Source organism: Aotus nancymaae, unplaced genomic scaffold (genome assembly GCF_030222135.1).
Source record: "Aotus nancymaae isolate 86718 unplaced genomic scaffold, 86718_ANA_hifiasm-v0.15.2.pri h1tg000014l, whole genome shotgun sequence".
NCBI classification, from domain to species: Eukaryota; Metazoa; Chordata; class Mammalia; order Primates; family Aotidae; genus Aotus; species Aotus nancymaae.
The window spans coordinates 19,909,347-19,930,134 of record NW_026988425.1 but is presented as its reverse complement, the minus strand read 5'-3'; the positions used below and the strand labels follow the sequence as shown (position 1 = coordinate 19,930,134).

Sequence of the window (20,788 nt, the reverse complement as noted above, 5' to 3'; positions counted from 1 at the left end):
ATATGCAGACACACATACATAATACTAAAGCAAAACTTGATGCAAAATTTTACCTGCTTTAAATAAACTTATAATTTCAGACATTTATTTTATTTTATTTTTTTGAGACAGAGTTTTGTTCTTTTTGCCCAGACTGGAGTACAGTGGCATGATCTCAGCTCACTGGAATCTCTGTCTCCTGGGTTCAAAGGATTCTCCTGCCTCAGCCTCCCAGGTAGCTGGGATTACAGGTGTGTACCACCATGCCCAGCTAGTTTTGTATTTTTAGTAGAGACGGGGTTAAACCATGTTGGCTAAGCTGGTCTCAAACTTCTGACCTCAAGTGATCTACCCACCTTGACCTTCCAAACTGCTTGGATTACAGGCATAAGCTACCACACCCTGCACAAATTTCAGTCATTCTTTTCTCTCCCAAATCCTGTCATTAATTTTTCAGAAATGTTTTTCATGTTTTACTTTGTTGACCACTCATAGTATAACCTACACTCATGTATTCAACGTTTTATTATTTTAAAAATCAAAGTATTTTTTCTTCTATTTGCCACTATTTTTATCTTTTTTAATCTTTTCTTTAGATAGTTGCTAGAATTATGTGTACTAAAAGTCAAGCCTAGTAATGTAATTCCCAGGCTTGCAAATCTGCTTTGTCTGTGTGTGAAGTCCATACTCTCAGTAGATATGCAGGGCCTATCAAAATTTATACAAGCTATAATTCAGCCAATTGGCATTCTCATTCATACTCAACCCTGCCAATCTGTTACCCAAACCTGGAGTAATTTTAAGGTGCATTCATTTTTTTCCAGCCTCCTATTTCCTTACTCTTTTATTTTCTTCTATTTTACTTACTGAGCACTTTACGTACCTATGTGATTGCTGTTATGGTCTGTGACAATTTTTCAGCCTTTGGGATATTTTGTTCAAGTCTGATGAGTCTCATACAGTAGGTAATTAATGTGTAGTATATATAACAAATGTGTATTATGTCTAACAAAAACAATATTTATACATATATTTGTAATTGAGTATTAATGGTATAAACAGGAAGTTTCATATAAAAATGCATGTAAACATATGAGTGTTTACGTTTGTGTATGTGTCTTAAAGAATTTGCATATGTTCTTTGCCTATCAGTATCACATTGCAAAACAGTATAATTTGTATTCAGAACAAATAGTTAAAAAACCATGTCTTGTAACATATATAATTTTCTCTTTCCATTAGGTCGAAAATGGTTGCTTGTGTTCAGCTACTGTGAGGAGTTGGAATCAGACAACTACAGCTGTGATTTTCCAAGTGGTTCAGAATGTAAATATGATCTGACCTTTCCCTGATGGACAGTTAAATCATGGACACGCTAAACAATTTACTTTGGACTGTCCTTCCTAAAGATGCTTTGACTTCTCTCTTGAAGGCTCACTAAGCATTTGTAGCTGACAAGGAAAAGAAGGAAAACTGTGAACTGGAAAGTTATCTTACAATGAAAATTACGAGCACATCTTGCATCTGTCCAGTCCTAGTGTGTCTCTGTTTTGTGCAGAGGTGTTATGGAACTGCTCACCACAGCTCCATCAAGGTGACAAGAAACCAAACCAAACACATTGAAGGTGAAACCGAAGTCCACCATCGTCCCAAAAGGGGATGGGTATGGAATCAGTTCTTTGTTTTAGAAGAACATATGGGACCAGATCCTCAGTACGTTGGAAAAGTAAGTTTTTGGTTGTTTTGTTGTTTTTCCTATCCTGAGAAATTGTGGGGTTATATGAGCTGATGTTGAAGAAATATATGAAGATATATATATATATATCTCAAATTATGTTATGGAGTGAATTATGCTATAGAAACTACAACTTATACTAGAGAGCTCACAATAATAATTGTAAAAAGGAAATGTGATTCATCATATTATACCTCTCTAAACATTGGCCCATACATACAAGACTGAACGTTCATTACAAGCATATTAATTTCTCTTTTCTCTCTTATAAATTGGAAAGACTTAATGGAACACATAATTGAGCAAGTAATTTTTTTAAATTACCTCGAAGGTACATTGAAATTCACATGTCACTTATTGGTACACTGATATTTACTGCTATTTTCATATATTTCTACTGCACATGTGGCTTAAAAGAAGACATTCTATCATGGTGTCTAATATTTTCTGTTAATTTTTACAGAGATGTACTCTTCTTGAAGAGAGTCTTTTCCAACCCCCAAAGTTAATTTTCATAAAAATATTGATATCTTTTAAATATAGATTATGTATGCACTGGATATACAGGCTTTTACAACAACCACAGTAGAATAAGGTTGACAAAATGATCAGTAATTTCAGGTCAAGTTTCCTTTCTCTCAAAAACGCAGACAAGAAAAATTAATGGCTGATCAAAATATTCAGGAAATTGTGTGCTCGGTAACATGGGAGAGCTGAAGCATGTGTCATCTAGGCTCTAGGGCTGAGAACAAAATGGAAAGTGGAGAAGCCTTCTGATTAATTACTGGTCTGTGGAAGCAGCCACACTTCAGTTTGTTCAGGACCTATGGGAGAAACAGCAAGCACAGCAGTAGAATATCCGTGACTGCAGGCTCAGTGCCTTCTATCTCCCTGATTGATGATTTATTCTCACTTTAACACTGTTAGTACTAAAAAAATCGTATTCCATCTAAGCTGTGGTGCTTCCCTAATGTGTAGGTAGTACAGGATCACAAGCCATCTGTTCCACCTCTTGTCCAACAGGGACTGGGTTACAGCTGCATTTTCTATACAAGGCAGAAGCTGTGGAGTCAGAATATGGAACACAAAAAAGATCTAAAACAATTGTATCATATTCTCATATGCATATTAAAATGAGACAAAAGATCCATCTTCATTGTATGCTTTTTTCCTACCAAGTATTCCATGAAGTAAATTTTTAAAAATGTACTAACATTTTTAGTGCATTTATATTACTAGAAATTTATTTGGGTTATGAACTTCAAAATCCTTTTTTTTTTCTTAATTACACTTTAAGTGATGCATGTGCAAAACATGCAGGTTTGTTACGTAGGTATACACGTGCCATGGTGGTTTGCTGCACCCATCAACCCATCATCTACATTAGATATTTCTCCTAATGCTATCCCTTCTCTAGCTCCTCACCCCATAGGCCCCAGTATGTGATGTTAATCTCCCTGTGTCCATGTGTTCTCGTTGTTCAACTCCCACTTATGAATGAGAACATGTGGTGTTTGGTTGTATGTTCCTGTGTTAGTTTGCTGAGAACGATGGTTCCCAGCTTCATCCATGTCCCTACAAAGGACACGAACTCATCCCTTTTTTATGGCTGTATAGTATTCTATGGTATACATGTGCCACATTTTCTTTATTCTATCATTGATGAACATTTAGGTTGGTTTCAAGTCTTTGCTATTGTGAACAGTGCTACAATAAACATATGTGTGCATATGTCTTTATGGTAGAATGATTTATAATCCTTTGGGTATATACCCAGTAATGGGATTGCTGGGTCAAATGGTATTTCTGGTTCTAGATTCTTGAGGAATCACCTTACATCTTATAGAAAAATTAATTTAAGATGGTTTAAAGACTTAAACATAAGAAATAAAACCATAAAAACCTTAGAAGAAAACCTAGGCAATACCATTCAAGACATAGGCGTGGGCAAAGACTTCATGAATAAAACACCAAAAGCAATGCAATAAAAGCCGAAATTGACAAATGAGATCTAATTAAACTAAACAGCCTCTGCACAGCAAAAGAAACTGTTACCAGAGTGAACAGGCAACCTACGGAATGGGAGAAAATTTTTGCAATCTATCCATCTGACAAAGGGCTAATATCTAGAATCTACAAAGAACTTAAACAAATTTACCAGAAAAAAGCAAACAACCCCATTAAAAAGTGGGCAAAGAATATAAACAGATACTTCTCAAAAGAAGATATTTATGCAGCCAACAAACATATGTAAAAAAGCACATCATCACTGGTCATTAGAGAAATGCAAATCAAAACCACAATGAGATACCATCTCATGCCAGTTAGAATGACTATCATTAAATAGTCAGAAAACAGCAGATGCTGGAGAGGATGTGGAGAAATAGAAACACTTTTACACTGTTGGTGGGAGTGTAAGTTGGTTCAATCAAAATTACTTTTCCATATGCTTTCCATCCTTGAAAGTAGCACAAGAAAAGAATTTTTAAAAAGAGGAAAAATATTTTATTACTAAAAATATTTTGTGATGCATATTACTTATCATTTTAATCTAAGAAACAAAACTTTCAGAAATGGGAGGGAAATTGAGACAACTTATTGTTTTAGGGGCTCGCCTAGTTTTAGTAAAAGATGAAGTGTCAATGGGAAGATCAATTCTAAACAATCTTTCTGGAATCGAAAACATACGGTGCCAATGAACATATGATTGAGAGCTCCTCACAGATCAGGAGGTGATGGAGGTTTGTGATGCTTTTCAGGTTTGTGGAGGGTCTGTGAAACTGTTATCCATTCTGTTGTCCGCAGTATGGATGGAAAAATGCACAGGTATAAAAGGTAAAATCCAAAAGTGTGTCCTCTTATTCCTTATCTGACCCAAGGACACCTCACTCATAGTCTTTCTACTTTATTCTAATTTGCCTTTATGGGCAATTCTAACTTAACTGTACAGATATTTTTTCTCACTCCTACATACCCCCTGTGACAGAAAAACATAACTAAAAATTACAAAATATAAACTGCAAAGCTCAGCAATTATTATGTGCTTAAAATAATTCCCTTCTGTGCCATTATTTTAACTTGCTTAGAAAATTAACCTCACATTTATAAATACATTCATAGTGAACTGATTCTTTATTTTCATAGCACTTTTTTTTCTTTATTAAAAAAAAAACACAGGATACATGTGCAGAACATATAGGATTGTTACATAGGTATACATGTGCCATGATCATTTGCTATACCTATTAATCTGTCTTCTAAGTTCTCTCCCCGTACTCACACCCACCAACAGGCCCTGGTGTGTGATGTTCCCCTTCCTGTGTCTATCTGTTCTCAATATTCAACTCCCACTTATGAATCTGAACATATGGTGTTTGGTTTTCAGTTCCTGTGTTACTTTGCTGAGGGTGATGCCTTCCAGTTTCATCCATGTCCCTGCAAAGGACATGATATTCCTTTTTCTGGCTGCATACTATTCCATAGTGTATATGTACCACATTTTCTTAATTTGATCTATCATTGATGGGCATTTGGGTTGGTTCCATGTCTTTGCTATTGTAAATAGTGCTGCAAGAATGATACATGTGCACGAGTCTTATAGTAGAATGATTTATAGTTTTTTTGTGTATCTATCTAGCAATGGGATTGCTGGGTCAAATGGTATTTCTCATTCTAGATCCTTGAGGAATGGCCACCCTGTCTATCACAATGGTTGAACTAATTTACATTCCCACCAACAGTGTAAAAACATTCCTAATTCTCTCCAGTCTCTTCAGCATCTATTGCAATCAAATTAGAACTAAGAATTAAGAAACTCAAAATCATGCAATTTCATGAACTGAACAACCTGCTCCTGAATGGCTCCTGTGTAAATAATGAAATTAAAGCAGAAATCAGGAAGTTCTTTGAATCCAGTGAGAACAGTGAGACAACATACCAGAATCTCTGGGACACAGCTAAAGCAATGTTAAGAGGAAAATTTATAGCACTAAATGTGCACATCAGGAAGCTAGAAAGATCTCAAATCAACAGCCTAACATCACAATTAAAAGAGCTAGAGAGAAGAAAACCTAAGCAATACCATTCAGGACATAGACATGTGCCAAGAGTTCATGACAAAAATGCCAAAAACAATTTTATAGCACTCATGTATAAAAGATAGGATTGCTGTGATTACCATGAACATGAGAAGGGATAACTCCAAAAAGCCAAAAATTATCTCTTCTATTCCTCTCTGTCACAGAAATGCCAGAAAACCTTTTGTCAAGAGACATAAAATAATACTCATAAAATGCAGTTCTGATATTAAAATATTATTAATAGATGAATTAGATAAGATTCTTCCAAATTATCTTTGAACTCTTCATGGAGATTTTTATATCTATAGTTATATTTTACATTATAAAATAATATTAAGTAGATTTGAAAAAAAAATTCTACTTTTATTTTAGATTTAAAGGGCACATGAGCATGTTTGTTACATGAGTATATTGTATGATGCTGAGGTTTGGAGTGTGATAAAAACCATTACACATATACTAAGCACAGTAATCAGTAGGTAGTTTTTCAACCCTTCCTCACCTTTCTACTCCCCCCTTCACTTGTAGTCTCCTGTCTAGTGTTTCTCTCTTTATGTCCATGTGTACCTTCTGTTCAGCTCCTACTTACTTATAAGTGAGAACACACATTTGGATTTCTGTTTCTCTGTTAGCTCATTTGGGATAATGGCTTCCAGTTGTATCCACATTGCTACAAAGGGCATGATCTTCATTTTTAAGGCTGTGTAGTACTTCATGATGCATATGTATCACATTTTCTTTATTTAATCCACCATTAATGGACATTGAGATAGGTTATTGTATTCGTGTCATTGTTATTGTGAATAGTGCTGCAATGAACATGTGAGTGCATTTGTCTTTTTGTTAGAACAATTTTGCGGGGAGGGGGAGGGTGGTATATAACCAGTAGTAGGTTGGGTGGTTTGAACAGTAGTTCTATTTCTAGTTCTTTGAGAAATCTCTAACGTCGTCTCCACAGTAGATGAGCTAATTTAAATTCCCACCACGAGTGTATGTGTTCGCTTTTCTCCACAGTCCTGCTAGCATCTATTATTTTTCAATGTTTTAATGATAGCCATTTGACTTGTGTGAGATGGTATCTTATTGTGGTTTTGATTTGCATTTCTCTGATAATTAGTAGTGATGAGTATTTTTCACATGCTTGTTGGCTACTTGTATGTCTTCTTTTGAAAAGTCTGTTTATGCCTATTTTTAATGGAAATGTTTGTTTTTTGCTTTTTCATTTGTTTATGTTCTTTAGAGATTCTAAATATTACACCTTTGTGGGGTGCACAGGTTGCAAAAATTTTCTCCCATTCTGTAGTTTGTCTCTTTACTCTGTTGACAGTTTCTTTTGTTGTGCAGAAGTTCTTTATCATAATGAGATTTTACTTGTCATTTTTTTTTGTGTGTGTGTGTGTGTGTGTGATTGCTTTTGAGGACTTAGCCATAAATTATTTCTCAAGGCTTATGCCAGGAAAGAAATGTCTAGGTTTTCTTCTAGGATTTGTGTAGTTTGAGGTCTTCTATTTAATTCTTTACTTCATCTTGAGGTAACTTTTGTATATGAGAAGAGATAGGGGTCTTGTTTTCTTCTTGTGCATATAGATTGCAAATTATCCCAGCACCATTTATTAAATAGGGAAGAATTTCCCCATTTATTGATTATTTTTGTTGACTTTGTCAAAGATCAGATGCTTGTGAGTGTGTGGCTCTATTTTTGTTTTTTGTATTCTGATCCATTAGCCTATGTGTCCATTGTTATACCATTACCATGCTGCTTTTGTTACTGTAGCCTTGTAATATAGTATAGATTGAAGTTGAGTAATGTGATGCCTTGAACTTTGCTTTTTTTTGCTAAGGATTGCTTTGGCTATTTGGGCTTTTTTTGTGTTCCAAATACATTGTCTAGTAGTTTTTTTCTAATTCTTTGAAAAATAACATGGGTGGCTTGAAAGAATTTATGTTAAATCTGTAGATTAGATGGGGCACATGTCCACTTTAATGATAATGATTCTTTCAACTCCTGAATATGGAATGTTTTTCCATTTATTTTCTATCATCTTTTATTTCTTTCAGCAGTGTTCTGTAGTTCTCCTTGTAGAGGTCATTCACTTCATTCATTAGACATTTCTCTAGACTTTTCATTATTTTTATTGCAGCCATTGCAAATGGGATTTTGTTTTGTTTTGTTTTGATTTTCAGCTTGAACATTATTGGTGCCTAGAAATACTACTGATTTTTGTACACTGATGTGTATCCCAAAACTTAACTGAAGCCACTCATTGATGGTAGGCACCTTTGGTAGAAGGTAGAATCTTTAGATTTTCTTGGTATACAATCATATGATTATTGAAGAGAGATGGTTTGACTTCTTTTCCTATTTGGATGCCTTTTATTTCTTTCTCTTCCCTGATTTTTCTGGCTAGGACTTACACTACTCTGTTGAATAGCAGTGGTGAGAGTGGATAGCCCTATCTTGTTCCAGGTCTCAAGGGAAATTCTTTCAGCTTTTGTCTATTCAGTATGACGTTGGCTATGGGTTTGTTGGAGACAACTCTTATTATTTTGAGATATATTCCCTTAAGGCATAGTTTTATGAGGGGTTTTATCATGAGGGAATGTTGGGTTTTATCCAAAGCTTATCTCGTGTGTACTGAAATAATCATGTCTTTTGCTTTTAATTCTGTTCATGTACTGAATCACATTTATTGATTTGTATATGTTGAACCAATCTTGCATCTTAGCAATGAAGCTTACTTGAATGCGGTGAATTAACTTTTTGATGGAGGGCTGAGGTTTGCTAGTGTTTTGTTAAGGATTTTTGCATGTAGATTCATCAGGGCTTTCACCTGTAGTTTTATTTTTTCATTGTGTCTTTGCCATATGTTCATGTCTGGATAATGCTGGCATAGTAGAATGAGCTAGTGAGAAGTGTCTCCTTTTTGATCTTTGGGGATAGTTTTTGTAAAATTGGTAGCTCAACCTGTTCTTTATACCTCTACTAGAATTTGGCTGTGAATCCATCTGGCCCTCAGCTCTTTTTGGTTGATCAGTTTTTAATTACTGACTCAAATTTGGGACTTATTTTTTGTCTGCTTTTGATTAAAAATTCTTCCTGAATCAATTTGGGAAGATTGTGCTTCCAGGAATGTATCAATTTTCCATTGATTTTCTATTTTATTTACATAAAGCTGTTCATAATAGTCTCTGAGGTTCTTTTGCATTTCTGTGGGATTGGTTGTAATGCCACCTTTGTCATCTCTGCTTGTGCTTCTTTGGATCATCTCTCTTTTTTTCTTTCTTAATCTAGCTAGTGATCTATTGATTTTGTTTATCCTTTCAAAGAAGTAACATTTGGTTTTGTTGATTCTTTGTATAGATTTTGGTTCTTAATTTTATTCAGTCCTGCTCTGATTTTATTTTATTTTTTATTTGTAATTTAACTTTTATTTTAGGTTAATTATATAGGTAAATTGTGTGTCACCAGGTTTTAGTATACAGATTATTTCATTACCCAGGTCATAAGCATAGTACCTGATAGGTAGTTTTTAAACCTCATTCTCCTTTCACCCTCCACTCTCGAAAAGACTCCAGTGTCTGTTGTTCCCTTTTTTGTGTTTATGTGTACTCAATGCTCAGCTCTCACTTATAAATGAGAACATGCAGTATTTGTTTTTCTCTTCCTACATTAGTTTGTCTCGGGTTATGGCCTCCACCCCTATCCATGTTCCTGAAAAGGACGTGATCTCATACTTTTTCGTGGCTGTGTATTATTCCATGGTGTATATTTGCCACTTTGTCTTTATCCAGGGTACCGTTAATGGGGATTTAGATTGATTTCATAACTTTGCTATTGTTAATGGTGCTGTGATAAACATATGCATATATGTGTCTTTATGACAGGATGGTTTATATTCCTTTGGGCATATACCCAGTACTGGGATTGCTGGGTGGAATGGTACCTCTGCTTTAAGTTTTTAGAAAAATTGCCACACTGATTTCCACAATGACTAAACTTATTTACATTCCCACCAACAGTGTATAAGTACTCCCTTTTCTTCATGATCTTGTCATTTTTTTTTTTTACTTTAATAATAGCTATTCTGACTACAGTAAGACGGTATCAAATTGTGGTTTTAATTTGCATTTATCTAATGATTAGTGATGTTGCGTGTTTTTTCATATGCTTGTTGGCTGGGTGTATGTCTTCTTTGGAAAAGTGTCTATGTCTTTTGCCCACTTTTTAATGGAGTTATTTGATGTTTTTCTTTTTAATTTGTTTAATTTTATTATAGATTCTAGGTATTAGACCTTCGTGTGATGCTTAGTTTGCAAATATTTTGTCCCATTCCATAAGTCATCTGTTAACTCTGTTGATAGTTTCTTTTGCTGTGCTGACGCACTTTAGTTTAACTAGGTCCCATTTGTCATTATTTGTTTAGTTGCAATTGCTTTTAGCAGCTTTGTCATAAAATCTGTGCCAGGACCTATGTCCAAAATGATATATTTTTAGGTCATCTTCCAGAGTTTTTATAGTTTTAGATTTTATCTTTATATCTTTAATTAATTTTGAGTTAATTGTTGTAAATTATGTAAGGAAGGGGTTTAACGTCAATCTTCGTCATATGGCTAGACGGTTATCCCAGCAGTATTTATTGAATAGGGAGCCTTTTCCCCATTGCCTGTTTTTTGTCAACTTCGTTAAAGGTCAAGTGATGATAGGTATGTGGCTTTATTTCTTGGCTCTGTATTCTGTGCCATTGATCTTTTTGTCCATTTTTTGTACCTGTATCATGTTGTTTTGGTTACTATAACCTTGTAGTGTAGTTTGAAGTTAGGTGACATGATGTCTGCATCAAGCTATTCAAGCTCTTTTTTGGTTCCATATGAATTTTCAGATAGTTTTTGCAAATTCTATCTGAAAGGTAGAATGGCATTGATAGTTTGATAGCAACAACATTGAATCTGTAAACTGCTTTGGGCAGTATGGCCATTTTAACAATATGGATTATTCCTATCCATGAGCATGGAATGAGTTTCCATTTGTATGTGTCATCACTGATTTCTTGGAATATTGGTTTGAAATTTTTATTGTCAACACCTTTCATCTACCTGATTAGGTATATTCCTATGTAATTTACTATTTTTGTGGTTATTATGAATAAAATTGCATTCTTATCTTGGCTGTTAGCTTGGATGTTGTCATTGTATATACATGTTATTGATTTTTGTACGATGATTTTGTATCCTTAGACTGTGCTTATTTATCAGACCTAGGAAGTTTTAGGCAGAGACTGTGAGGTTTTGTAGGCATAGAATTATATCATTTTCAAGCAGAAATAATGTGACTTCCTCTCTTTCTATTTGGATGCTTTTTATTCCTTTCTCCTGCCTGAATACTCTGGCTAGGACTTCTAGTACTATAATGAACAGCAGTGGTGTGAGTGGTCATCTTTGTCTTGGTCTGTTTCTGAAGGGGAATGCTTCCAGCTTTTGTTCATTCAGTATATTGATCATTGTAGGTTTTTTATAGATGCCTCCTGTTATTTACGTATTAATTTATTTATATATATATATTTTTTCTTGAGAGGGAGTCTGTCTTACTCTATCGCCCAGGCTGGAGTGCAATGACGCCATCTCTGCTCACTGCAAATTTCGCCTCCTAGGTTCAAGTGATTCTCCTGTCTCAGCCTCCCGTGTAGCTGGGGTTACAGGCATGTGCCACTACAGCTGGCGAATTTATGTATTTTTAGTAGAGATAAGGTTTCACTATGTTGGCCATGCTGGTCTCAAACTCCTGACCTCAGGTCATCCTCCCACCTTGGCCTCCCAAAGTGCTGGGGTTACAGGAGTGAGCCACTGCACCCAGCTGGCTCCTGTTATTTTGAAGTAAGTTCCTTTAGTGCCTAGTTTGTTGAGGTTTTTTTTTTTTTTTTTTTTTTTTTTTTTTTTTTTCATGAAGGGATGTTGCATTTTACCAGAAATCTTTCCTGCATCTATTGAGATGATCATTTGGTTTTGTGTTTACTTCTGTTTATGTGATGAATTACATTTTGATGTGCAATGTTAAACCAATTTTGCCTCCCAAGGATAAAGCCTACTTGAATATGGTGAAGTAGCTTTTTGATGTGCTGCTGGATTTCCTTTGCTAGTATTTTTTGAATATAAAAAGTTTGTGAATATAAATTTGTCAAGAATATTGGCCTACATTTTGTTGTTTTTGTTGTGTATCTGATAGATTTTGGGATCAGGATGATGCTGGCCTCATAAACTGAGTTAGGGAGAAGTCCATCCTCCTCAATTTTTTGAAATAGTTTCTATAGGATGGTACCCGCTCTTTCTTACACATCTTTTCAGCTGTGAGTCTTTGTGGTCATGGACTTTTCCTTGCTGGTAGGACTCTTATTACTGTTTCAATTTCAGATTGCATTATTGTTGTGTTCAGTGATTCAATTTATTTCTGATTCAAATTTTGGAGGTTGTATATTTCCAGGAATTTATTCATTTCTTTTAGGTTCTCTAGCTTGTGTCCATAGAGGTGTTCATTGTAGTTTCTGAGGGATTTTTATATTTCTGTGAGGTCATCGGGAATGTACTCTTTGTAACTTCTAAATGTGTTTATATGAATCTTTTCTCTTTTTTACCTTATTAGTCTAGCTAGGAGTCTATAAATCTAATTTATTCTTTCAAAGAACCAACTTCTGGATATGCTGATCTTTTGTATGATATGTCATATATCAATTTCCTTCAGTTCAGCTCTGTGTTTTGTTATTTCTTATCTTCTGCAAGCTTTGTGGTTGGTTTGCTCTTATTTCTCTAGTTCCTTCAGGTGTCATGTTAGATTCTTAATTTGATATCTTTCTAACGTTTTGATGTGGGCTCTTAGTACTCTAAACTTCTCTCTTAATATTGCTTTAGATGTGTCCCAGATATTCTATCTTTTTTCCCATGAACATCAAACAGTTTCTTGATTTCTGACTTAATTTCATTGTTTACTCAAAAATCATTCAGGAGTAGCTTGTTTACTTTCCACATCTTGGTATGATTTTAAGCAATTTTCTTAGTATTGATTTCTATTTTTATTGTGCAATGGTCCAACAGTATGTTTGGTATGATTTCAGCTTACTTGAATTTGCTGAGGGATATTTTATTTTTGATTGTGTGGGTGGTTTTACAGTTTGTACAATTTCTAGATGAGAAGAATTCACAATCTGTTTTTCAAGGGGGTGGAGAGTTCTGTAGGTATTTATTCAATTGCCAAGTTTGGGTCCCAAGTGTTTTACTAGTTTTTTGCCTTGATAGCTTGTCTGATACTGTCAGTGTGGTGTTGACATCTCCTACTATTAATATGGGGTTATCTAATTCTCTTTGTAAGTTTCTAAGAACTTGCGTTATGAATTTAAGACCTTCTGTGTTGGTGTATTTATATTTAGGATAGTTAAGTCTGCTTGTTGAACTGAACCCTCTCCCATTATGTAATGCTTTTCTTTTTGCCTTTTTTGATCATTGGCTTAATGTCTGTTTTGTCTGAAATTAGAATAGCAACCCCCACTTTTTTCTGTTTGCCATTTTCTTGCTAGATTTTTCTCCATCCCTTTACTTTGAGCCTATGGGTGTCATTGCATGTGATAGGTCTCTTCTTGATTGCATGGGTCTGCATCTTGCTTCTTTATTCCACTTACCACTTTGTGCCTTTTAACTGTGGAATTTAGCCCATTTACATTCGAGGTTAATATTGATATGTGCAGGGTTCATCCTGTCATTGTATTATTAGCTGATTATTATGCAGATTTGATTGTGTAATTGCTTTATAGTTTCAGTGATCTATGTACTTAAATGTGTTTTTGTGCTGGCTGGTAATGGTATTTTCCTTCCCCATCTATGACACTCCCTTAAGGACCTCCTGTAAGGCTTGTTTGATGATTACAAATTCTCTTAGCATTTGCTTGTCTGAAAAGGGTCTTATTTCTCTTTTGCTTATGAAGCTTAGATTAACTGGATATGAAATTGTTTTTTGTAATTTCTTTTCTTTAAGAATATTGAATATAGGTCCCCAATAATTTCTGGCCTGTAGGATTTCTGCTGAAAGGTTCACTGTTAGTCTGATGAGGTTCCCTTTGTAGGTGACCTGCCCCTTCTCTCTAGTTGCCGCTAACATTTTTTCTTTTATTTAAAACTTGGAGAATCTGATGACTGTGTCTTAGGGATTGGTCATCTTATATAGTACCTCACAGGGATTCTCTGCCTTTCTTGGATTTGAGTGTTGGCCTCCTTAGCAAGGTTGGGGAAGTTGTCTTGAATAATATCTTCAAATTTGTTTTCCAAGTTGCCTGATTTCTCTTCTTCTCTTTCAATGAGCCACTGAGTCATAGATTTGGTCTTTTTACAAAACCTCATATTTCTTGGACGTTTTGTTCACTTTTCCTTTATTGCTTTTTGTTTATTTTTGTATGCCTGTTATTTCAGAGAACCAGTCTTTGAGCTCTGAGATTATTTCCTCAGTGTGGCCAAATTTGCTGTTAATACTTGCTATTGTATTATGAAATTCTTGAAGTGAGTTTTTAAGCTCTATTAGTTTCATTTGGTTCTTTCTTAAAATGGCTGTTTCATCTTTTATCTCCAGTATCATTTTATTGTATTCCTTAGATTCCTTGGATTGGGTTTCAACTTTCTCCTGAACATGGATGATCTTCATTCCTATCCATATTCTGAATTACATTTCTGGCATTTCAGCTATTTCAACCTGGTTAAGAATTCTTGCTGGGAACTACTGAGGTCATTTAAGCAACAAGACCTCTGGCTTTTTGAGTTGCCAGAGCTCTTGTGCTAGCTTTCTTCTCATCTGTGTTGACTATTGTTCCTTCAGTCTTTGAAGTTGCTGTCCTTTGAATAAGATTTTTTGCTTTTATCTTCTTTAATGCCCTTGGGAATTTGATTATTATATAAGGTGGGTTATATCAACAAGCTTTGAATCTAGTTTGCTCCTGGGTCTTGAACATACCCCTTCCAATTATTGTCTCCGTGTCCATGCTTCATTCATTGGGTGTTCTAATATATTCAGCTCTCTCAGACAGGGCAACAATTGGCAGACAGGCTGTATCCTGCTGTATTAGCCCTAATCTGCTGTCCAGTACTTCCCAGGAAAACATGGGGTTGCATCTCCCTGCAGAGTTCAGACGGAAGTGGGACTACTGGGCTGGAAGCTCTAGTGGTTGTAGCCCATCTGTCTATGAGAGGCAAGGGTGGGTAGAATTACCCATCCTGCTGTCTGTGTGTTGTTGAGGCAGCAGGAGGCTGTGCCCCTTGTCAAATACAAGCAGAAGTAAGACCACTGTGCTGGAAGCTCTAGCTGGCATTGCTTGTCTGGCTACCAGAGGCAGAGATGGGTTGAGTCACCTGCCCTGCCATCTGGATGCTTTCTGGGATGAGTCTGTGCCCACTTGCCGAGTTCACACAGAAGTTGGATTCCTGGACTGGAGACTCTAGCGGGCATTGTTTACCTGGCTACCAGTGGCAGGGGTGAATGGGGTCACCTGCCTTGTTATCTGGGTGCTTCCTGGGACAACCAGAACTTGTGCAGTCCAGCTGAGTTCACAAAGAAGTAAAACCACTGGATCAAAAGCTCTAGCAGGTGCTGCCTACCTGGCTACCAGTACTAGGGTGGGTGTGGTCACCTGCTTTGCTGTCTGAGACAATAGGAGGTTGTGCCCACAAGAACCACTGAGCCAGAAGCTCTAGCAAGTGTTTCTCATCTGGCTACCAGTTGCACGGGTGGGTGGGGTCACCGACGCTGCCATCTGGGAGTTTTCCAAGACAACAGAAGGTTGTATCATCTGACTGAGTTCACATAGAAGTGGGACTGCTAGGCCTGATGCTGGTGCCAAGCCCCATCCAGCAAGGAGGAGTGAAGCAGTCTTACTGCTGTCAGGCACCAAAACTGGGGCCACTACTGGGGATATGGTACTGGTGCTCATCTGCTTTGGGACCCGAGGCTTGTAAAAGTTCCCTTGGACTCCAAAGTTGCCATTTCAAAATGTCCGGTGGCTCTCTGCCTGTCTAGAAGCATTGTCATGGTGAGGCATGAGGTATCTGGGGGGATTCTCTCATTTCCAGTCTTGCACAAGTCCCTCTGGAGACTATGAATCCCCTAGGGGCTCTCACTCACTCACCCTTTCCTGTATTGGAGAGGTTCTCCTGTCTCCACGGTGAGCTCAGACAGGCTGGTGCCCAGCTCCACTCCTCTCTGCTTTCTGTGTCGCTCTGCTGCCTTGATGGCTCCCAACGTGGTTTCTCAGATGATCAGCTTGCAGGGTCAGTATTCACTAGCCTGTTTTGTTCCCCCTCTGTGAGAGGAGCACATATGAGCTGCTTCCAGTCTGCCATCTTCCATCCAATTATTGGACTGTGTATGTTGGTCCACTGTGCCTCAGCATTTACCTCAAATGAGAACTCAACACACTGCAGACACTTTTGATTATAGCTGTTTCTTTACTTATGTTAGTTTTGGGATTTTTTTTTTTTTTTGTCTTTCTATTTTTCCTAGATGTGATGTTAAGGTTATTAATTAATTTTGTTATTTACTCAAAAGTCATTTAGGAGCAAGTTGTTTAATTTTCGTGTAATTGTGTGGTTTTTGGGAGATCATCTGGTTTTGATTTCTATTTTCATTCCTCTGTGATCTGAGAGTATGCTTAATACAGTGCTGATATTTTTGAATGTATCGAGACTTGCTTTGTGACCAAGCATGTGGTTGATCTTAGAGTGTATTCTGTGTGTAGATCAGAAGTAGAATGTATACTCTGTGGTTGTTGGGTGGAGTATTATTTCAGTGTATATTATGTCTAATTAGTTCAGTGTCAAACTTATGTTCAGAGTTTCTGAGTTTTCTGCCTCAATGATCTGTCTAAAGCTGTCAGTGGGGTGATAAGTCCTCCACTACTTCATTGTGGCTGAGTCTTCTAGAAGTACTTGTTTTATAAATCTCAATGCTCCAATATTGAGTGCATGCATATTTATGTGAGTTAAGTCTTCTTGTTGAATTGAACCTTTTATGATTATGTAACGTCCCTTTTCATCCTTTTTTATTGTTGGTTTAGTCCACTTTGTCTGATTTAGGAATAACAACACCTCCTCTTGTTTCCATTTAAATAACAGATTTTTCTCTATGTCTTTACTTTGATCCTATGGGTGTCATTACATGCGAGCTGGATCTTTTGAAGCCAAAAGATGGATGGTCTTGGTTATTCATCCAAATTTCCACTCTGTGTCTTTTAAGTGAGAGCGTTTAGACAATTTACATTCAAGGTATTCAAGGTAAAGTTTTGATCCTGTTGTGATGTTGTTAGCTGTTTACATAGTATTCTCAATTGTGTAGTTGTGTTTAAGGGACTGTAACTATGTACTTAAGTGTGTTTTTGTGGAAGCAGTTATCACTGTTACATCTCGATCGTTAGAACTCTCTTCAGGATCTCTTGTAAGGCTATTCTAGTGGTAAGAAATTCCCTTAGCTGTTGCCTGTCTAGAAAATGTTTTATTTCTTTATACTTATGAAGCTTAGATTTCTGGGATATGAAATTCTTGGTCGGAATTTATTTTCCTTAAGGATGCTGAAAATAGGGCTCTGATCTCTTCAGGCTTGTAAAGATTCTGCTAAGAAGTCCACTGTTAGCCTAATGGGGTTTCCTTTGTAAGTGATCTGACCCTTTTCTCTAGCTTCCTTTAAGATTTTTTCTTTCACTTTGACCTTGGAAACCTTGATGACTATATGGCTTGTGGGTATCCATCTTGTACAGTATCTCACAAAGATTTTCTAGAATTCTTTTACATTTGCTTGTCCGTCTCTCTAACAAGATTGAAAAAATTTCTGTCAACTATATCCTCAAATATGTTTTCCGAATTGCTTACTGTTTCTCTCCATCTCTCAGGAATTGTAAATTTGTTCTCTTTATGTAATCCCATGCTTCTCAAAGTTATTGGTCATTTTAAGAATTATTTTTCCAATTTTTTGTTTGTTTATTTAACTGGGTTGATTTGAAGGATCAGTCTCTGAGCTCTAAAATTCTTTTCTAAGCTTGGTCTAGTCTGTTGTTATGGCTTCCAACTGTGCTTTGAAATTCCCCGTAGTACATTTTTCAATGCCAGAAGTTCAAGTTTGTTTCTTTCTTAAAATGGCTCTGTCATTGTTCTACTCTAGGATCATTTTACTGGCTTCCTCGTATTGGGTTTCAACTTTCTCTTGAATCTTGTTGAGCTTCCTTGCCATCCAAACTCTGAATTCTCTGTCTGTCACTTCTACCATCTCAATCTGTTTAGCGTCCATTGCAGGGGAGCTAGTGCAATCTTCGTAAGTAAGCGAATACTCCAAAGATTAAATTAATGGAGTTTTTGTGCTAATGTCTTCTCATCTGAGATGCGTAATATTTCTTTACTTTTTTGAAGTTACTGTCATTTGGATGGAACATTTTGGTTTTATTTTAATTTTTTTCCTGTTGAGGGTTTGATTGTGATGAAGTTTTGTATCATGGATTGGTTTTGTTTCTTCGTGCTTTCAGAGGTCCAAGGCTCTGTATGGGTTCCTTAGTTGTAGCTGATTTTCTGCCTTGGGTTTCACAGGTGATTCATGGTAGAGAAATTTATTTTTATTTGGTGGTACAATTCAGGGTGAGATCCAGTAGATGAGACCCTCACCAACTCTATTCCTGGGCCTTGGGAGATCCCTTTCCCAACACTGGTGCTATGTCCCTGGCAGGCTGTGCTCTCTCCCAGGGGCTACTTGAGTCAAAGTTTAGGCTACCAGGGGACCTGCCAACCCCCAGGGACCTTTTAGTCCCCTGAGTTTGGCAGAGTCAAAGGGGGTTGTGTGGTATGTCTACAGGTGGTCTCTTTATGCAGTGGGCCCAGGGTAGAGGATCCCTAGACAAGGAAGTGGTGCCATTAGTGTGCAGCTGTTGGAGCACCCACGGCCCAGGATATTTTGCCCACCAGATGACTACGGGAACTTTCCAGCTCACTACCCTGTCAGTTTCTCCCTCTTTTGTCTATTTCAGGAGCAGGTCTGAACAGCTAGTTTTGTGCCAAGCCTTCTGTACCCAGATTGGTAGGCTATTCTAGGTGCTCAGGGCTCCAGGGCTGCCCCAGGGAGCAACTGCAGCTGGCCAACTTGCTACACTCTTCTTTGTCTGGTTTTGTGGAGAAAGGGATGCCCAGCTCCCATGCCAGCTCACAAACCTTTGCATCAGACATCGGTTTCAGTGTTCTGAGAAAGGGGGCTCCTCCCTGACTTGAGCACAAGCCCCAGATCTCACCTTGATACTCCTGGGTGTTTTGTTCAAACTCTGGAAGGTTAGGACGAGGCCCAAAGCTTTGAAAGCTTTGTCTTCTGCCTCCCGTTGACTCTACTGGGGAAGGGCAAACTGCTCTCAGGTCACTGGCAAAACACTCAGGTCGAGCAATGGAGCCTGTGCTGTGTGCCTTCTCTTATGGGAGTGGCCAAGAAGGGGCCTTGGGAGGGGCCAGCTGAAAAGAGGTTTTGCAAATCAGATGCACCTTGGTCCTGAGGGAAAGACAGCCCTGTTCCTCCAACCTGGCTGTTCACAGGAGCTAGAGCTACTCAGAGCAGGATGGAAAGTTTTGAGGGATGGGCACCTATGCTTGTGTTTTTGTAGCAGCTGTCCCCAACATAAAACCTTCTGGGCTCTGTGCTGGCTTGAGCTCGGCCTCTGTCTCCTCTCTGAGAAGTTCCCCTTGCCAATTCAAATGTCTGTGGGGGTCAAGGGATCTCTTGTAGTTGGGATCCCAGAGGTCTGCAATGGGAGTGTGTTGCCTCGCAGTTCCTTCACTCACCCCTTCCTTAGGACCTGGTCAGGACTGGGAGCCATTCTTAACACTTGGAGACTCCATGTGTGCTTCCCAGATTCATGCCTATTCACTCTCGGTGTCTGCATCACTTCTTTATTAAGTTTGAGTGTTTTCTCTCAGAAGATCTGTTCAGAATGTGATGGTTTACTCGACATTTTAGTTTCTCTTGGTGGAAGAGACATCTCCTGGCTGTGTCTAGTTGGCCATCTTATTCTACTTCACTAGACTTATATAAGAGTTCAAACCCAAGTATTTTGATATGTACTAGCTTCTCTTATGTTTCTTATGATATATTTTAAACATTTTCTCAATGATTAGTCTTATTATGACATGATTTATTCTGTTGACATTGGTCAATATATATTATTCTTTACTAATATATGTACATGTGGCTAAAGCCATGATTATAGAGCATTGTGTAATAATAAATGATAAATTATATACATAGATACACATATATGTATATATATATGTATTTCTTATATAAGTATATGTAATAATCCATAAGTCATATTTTTCCAGAATGTAATTGCTATGAGAGCGCAAGTATCCAAACCAGCAGAGGGATATATCTCATAGATCCGATTGCTTGTTAAACATCTGTTAAAATAATTGAAAAATTAGGATAAGAAAAAAATAGTGGCAAATTTGGTAAAAAGTTACTGATTTTCTCCTGAAACAAATTATAGTCATGTTCCACATAATGACATTTCAGTCAACTATGGACAGCATATATGGTGGACTAAAGTGCATATTTTACTGTAGTGTTTTTATGTTTAGATATGGATATACTTACCGTGTTACAATTATCTACACTATTCAGTACAGTAACATGCTATACAGGTTCCTAGCCTAGGAGCAATAGGCTATACCCTACAGCCTGTGTGCCTGTATGGCTGTTGCATCTCGGTTTGTAAGTATCCCCTATGACATGCACACAAACACAGAATTGCTTAATGATGTACTTCTCAGAATGTATTTCCATCATTAAATGAAGCATGACTGTATATAACAATTAGTCACTATAACTTTCAAACAATTTGTTCTTTTTCAAAAATCGTGTAAAACTAACATAGACTAGCTAGTCTGTTATTCATTTCTCAAAAGTTCAACAGCGCTGAATGAATCATGTTGTAAATAAGAGTATAATTTTATT

The 20,788-nt window shown here is 37.0% G+C and overlaps 1 protein-coding gene across 12 annotated transcripts in view; it reads left to right on the top strand.

The window, feature by feature from the left end:
• Positions 1-20,788, top strand: part of CDH18 (cadherin 18) — a 1,109,085-nt gene that overhangs the window by 725,788 nt on the left and 362,509 nt on the right. For all 12 annotated transcript variants that reach the window (XM_064375899.1, XM_064375898.1, XM_064375888.1 and 9 more), the window contains one exon: positions 1,222-1,705. In XM_064375899.1, coding sequence (XP_064231969.1) covers positions 1,478-1,705 — 228 coding nt within the window. In that variant the 5' untranslated portion in view covers positions 1,222-1,477. The remainder of the gene's footprint in view (positions 1-1,221; positions 1,706-20,788) is intronic.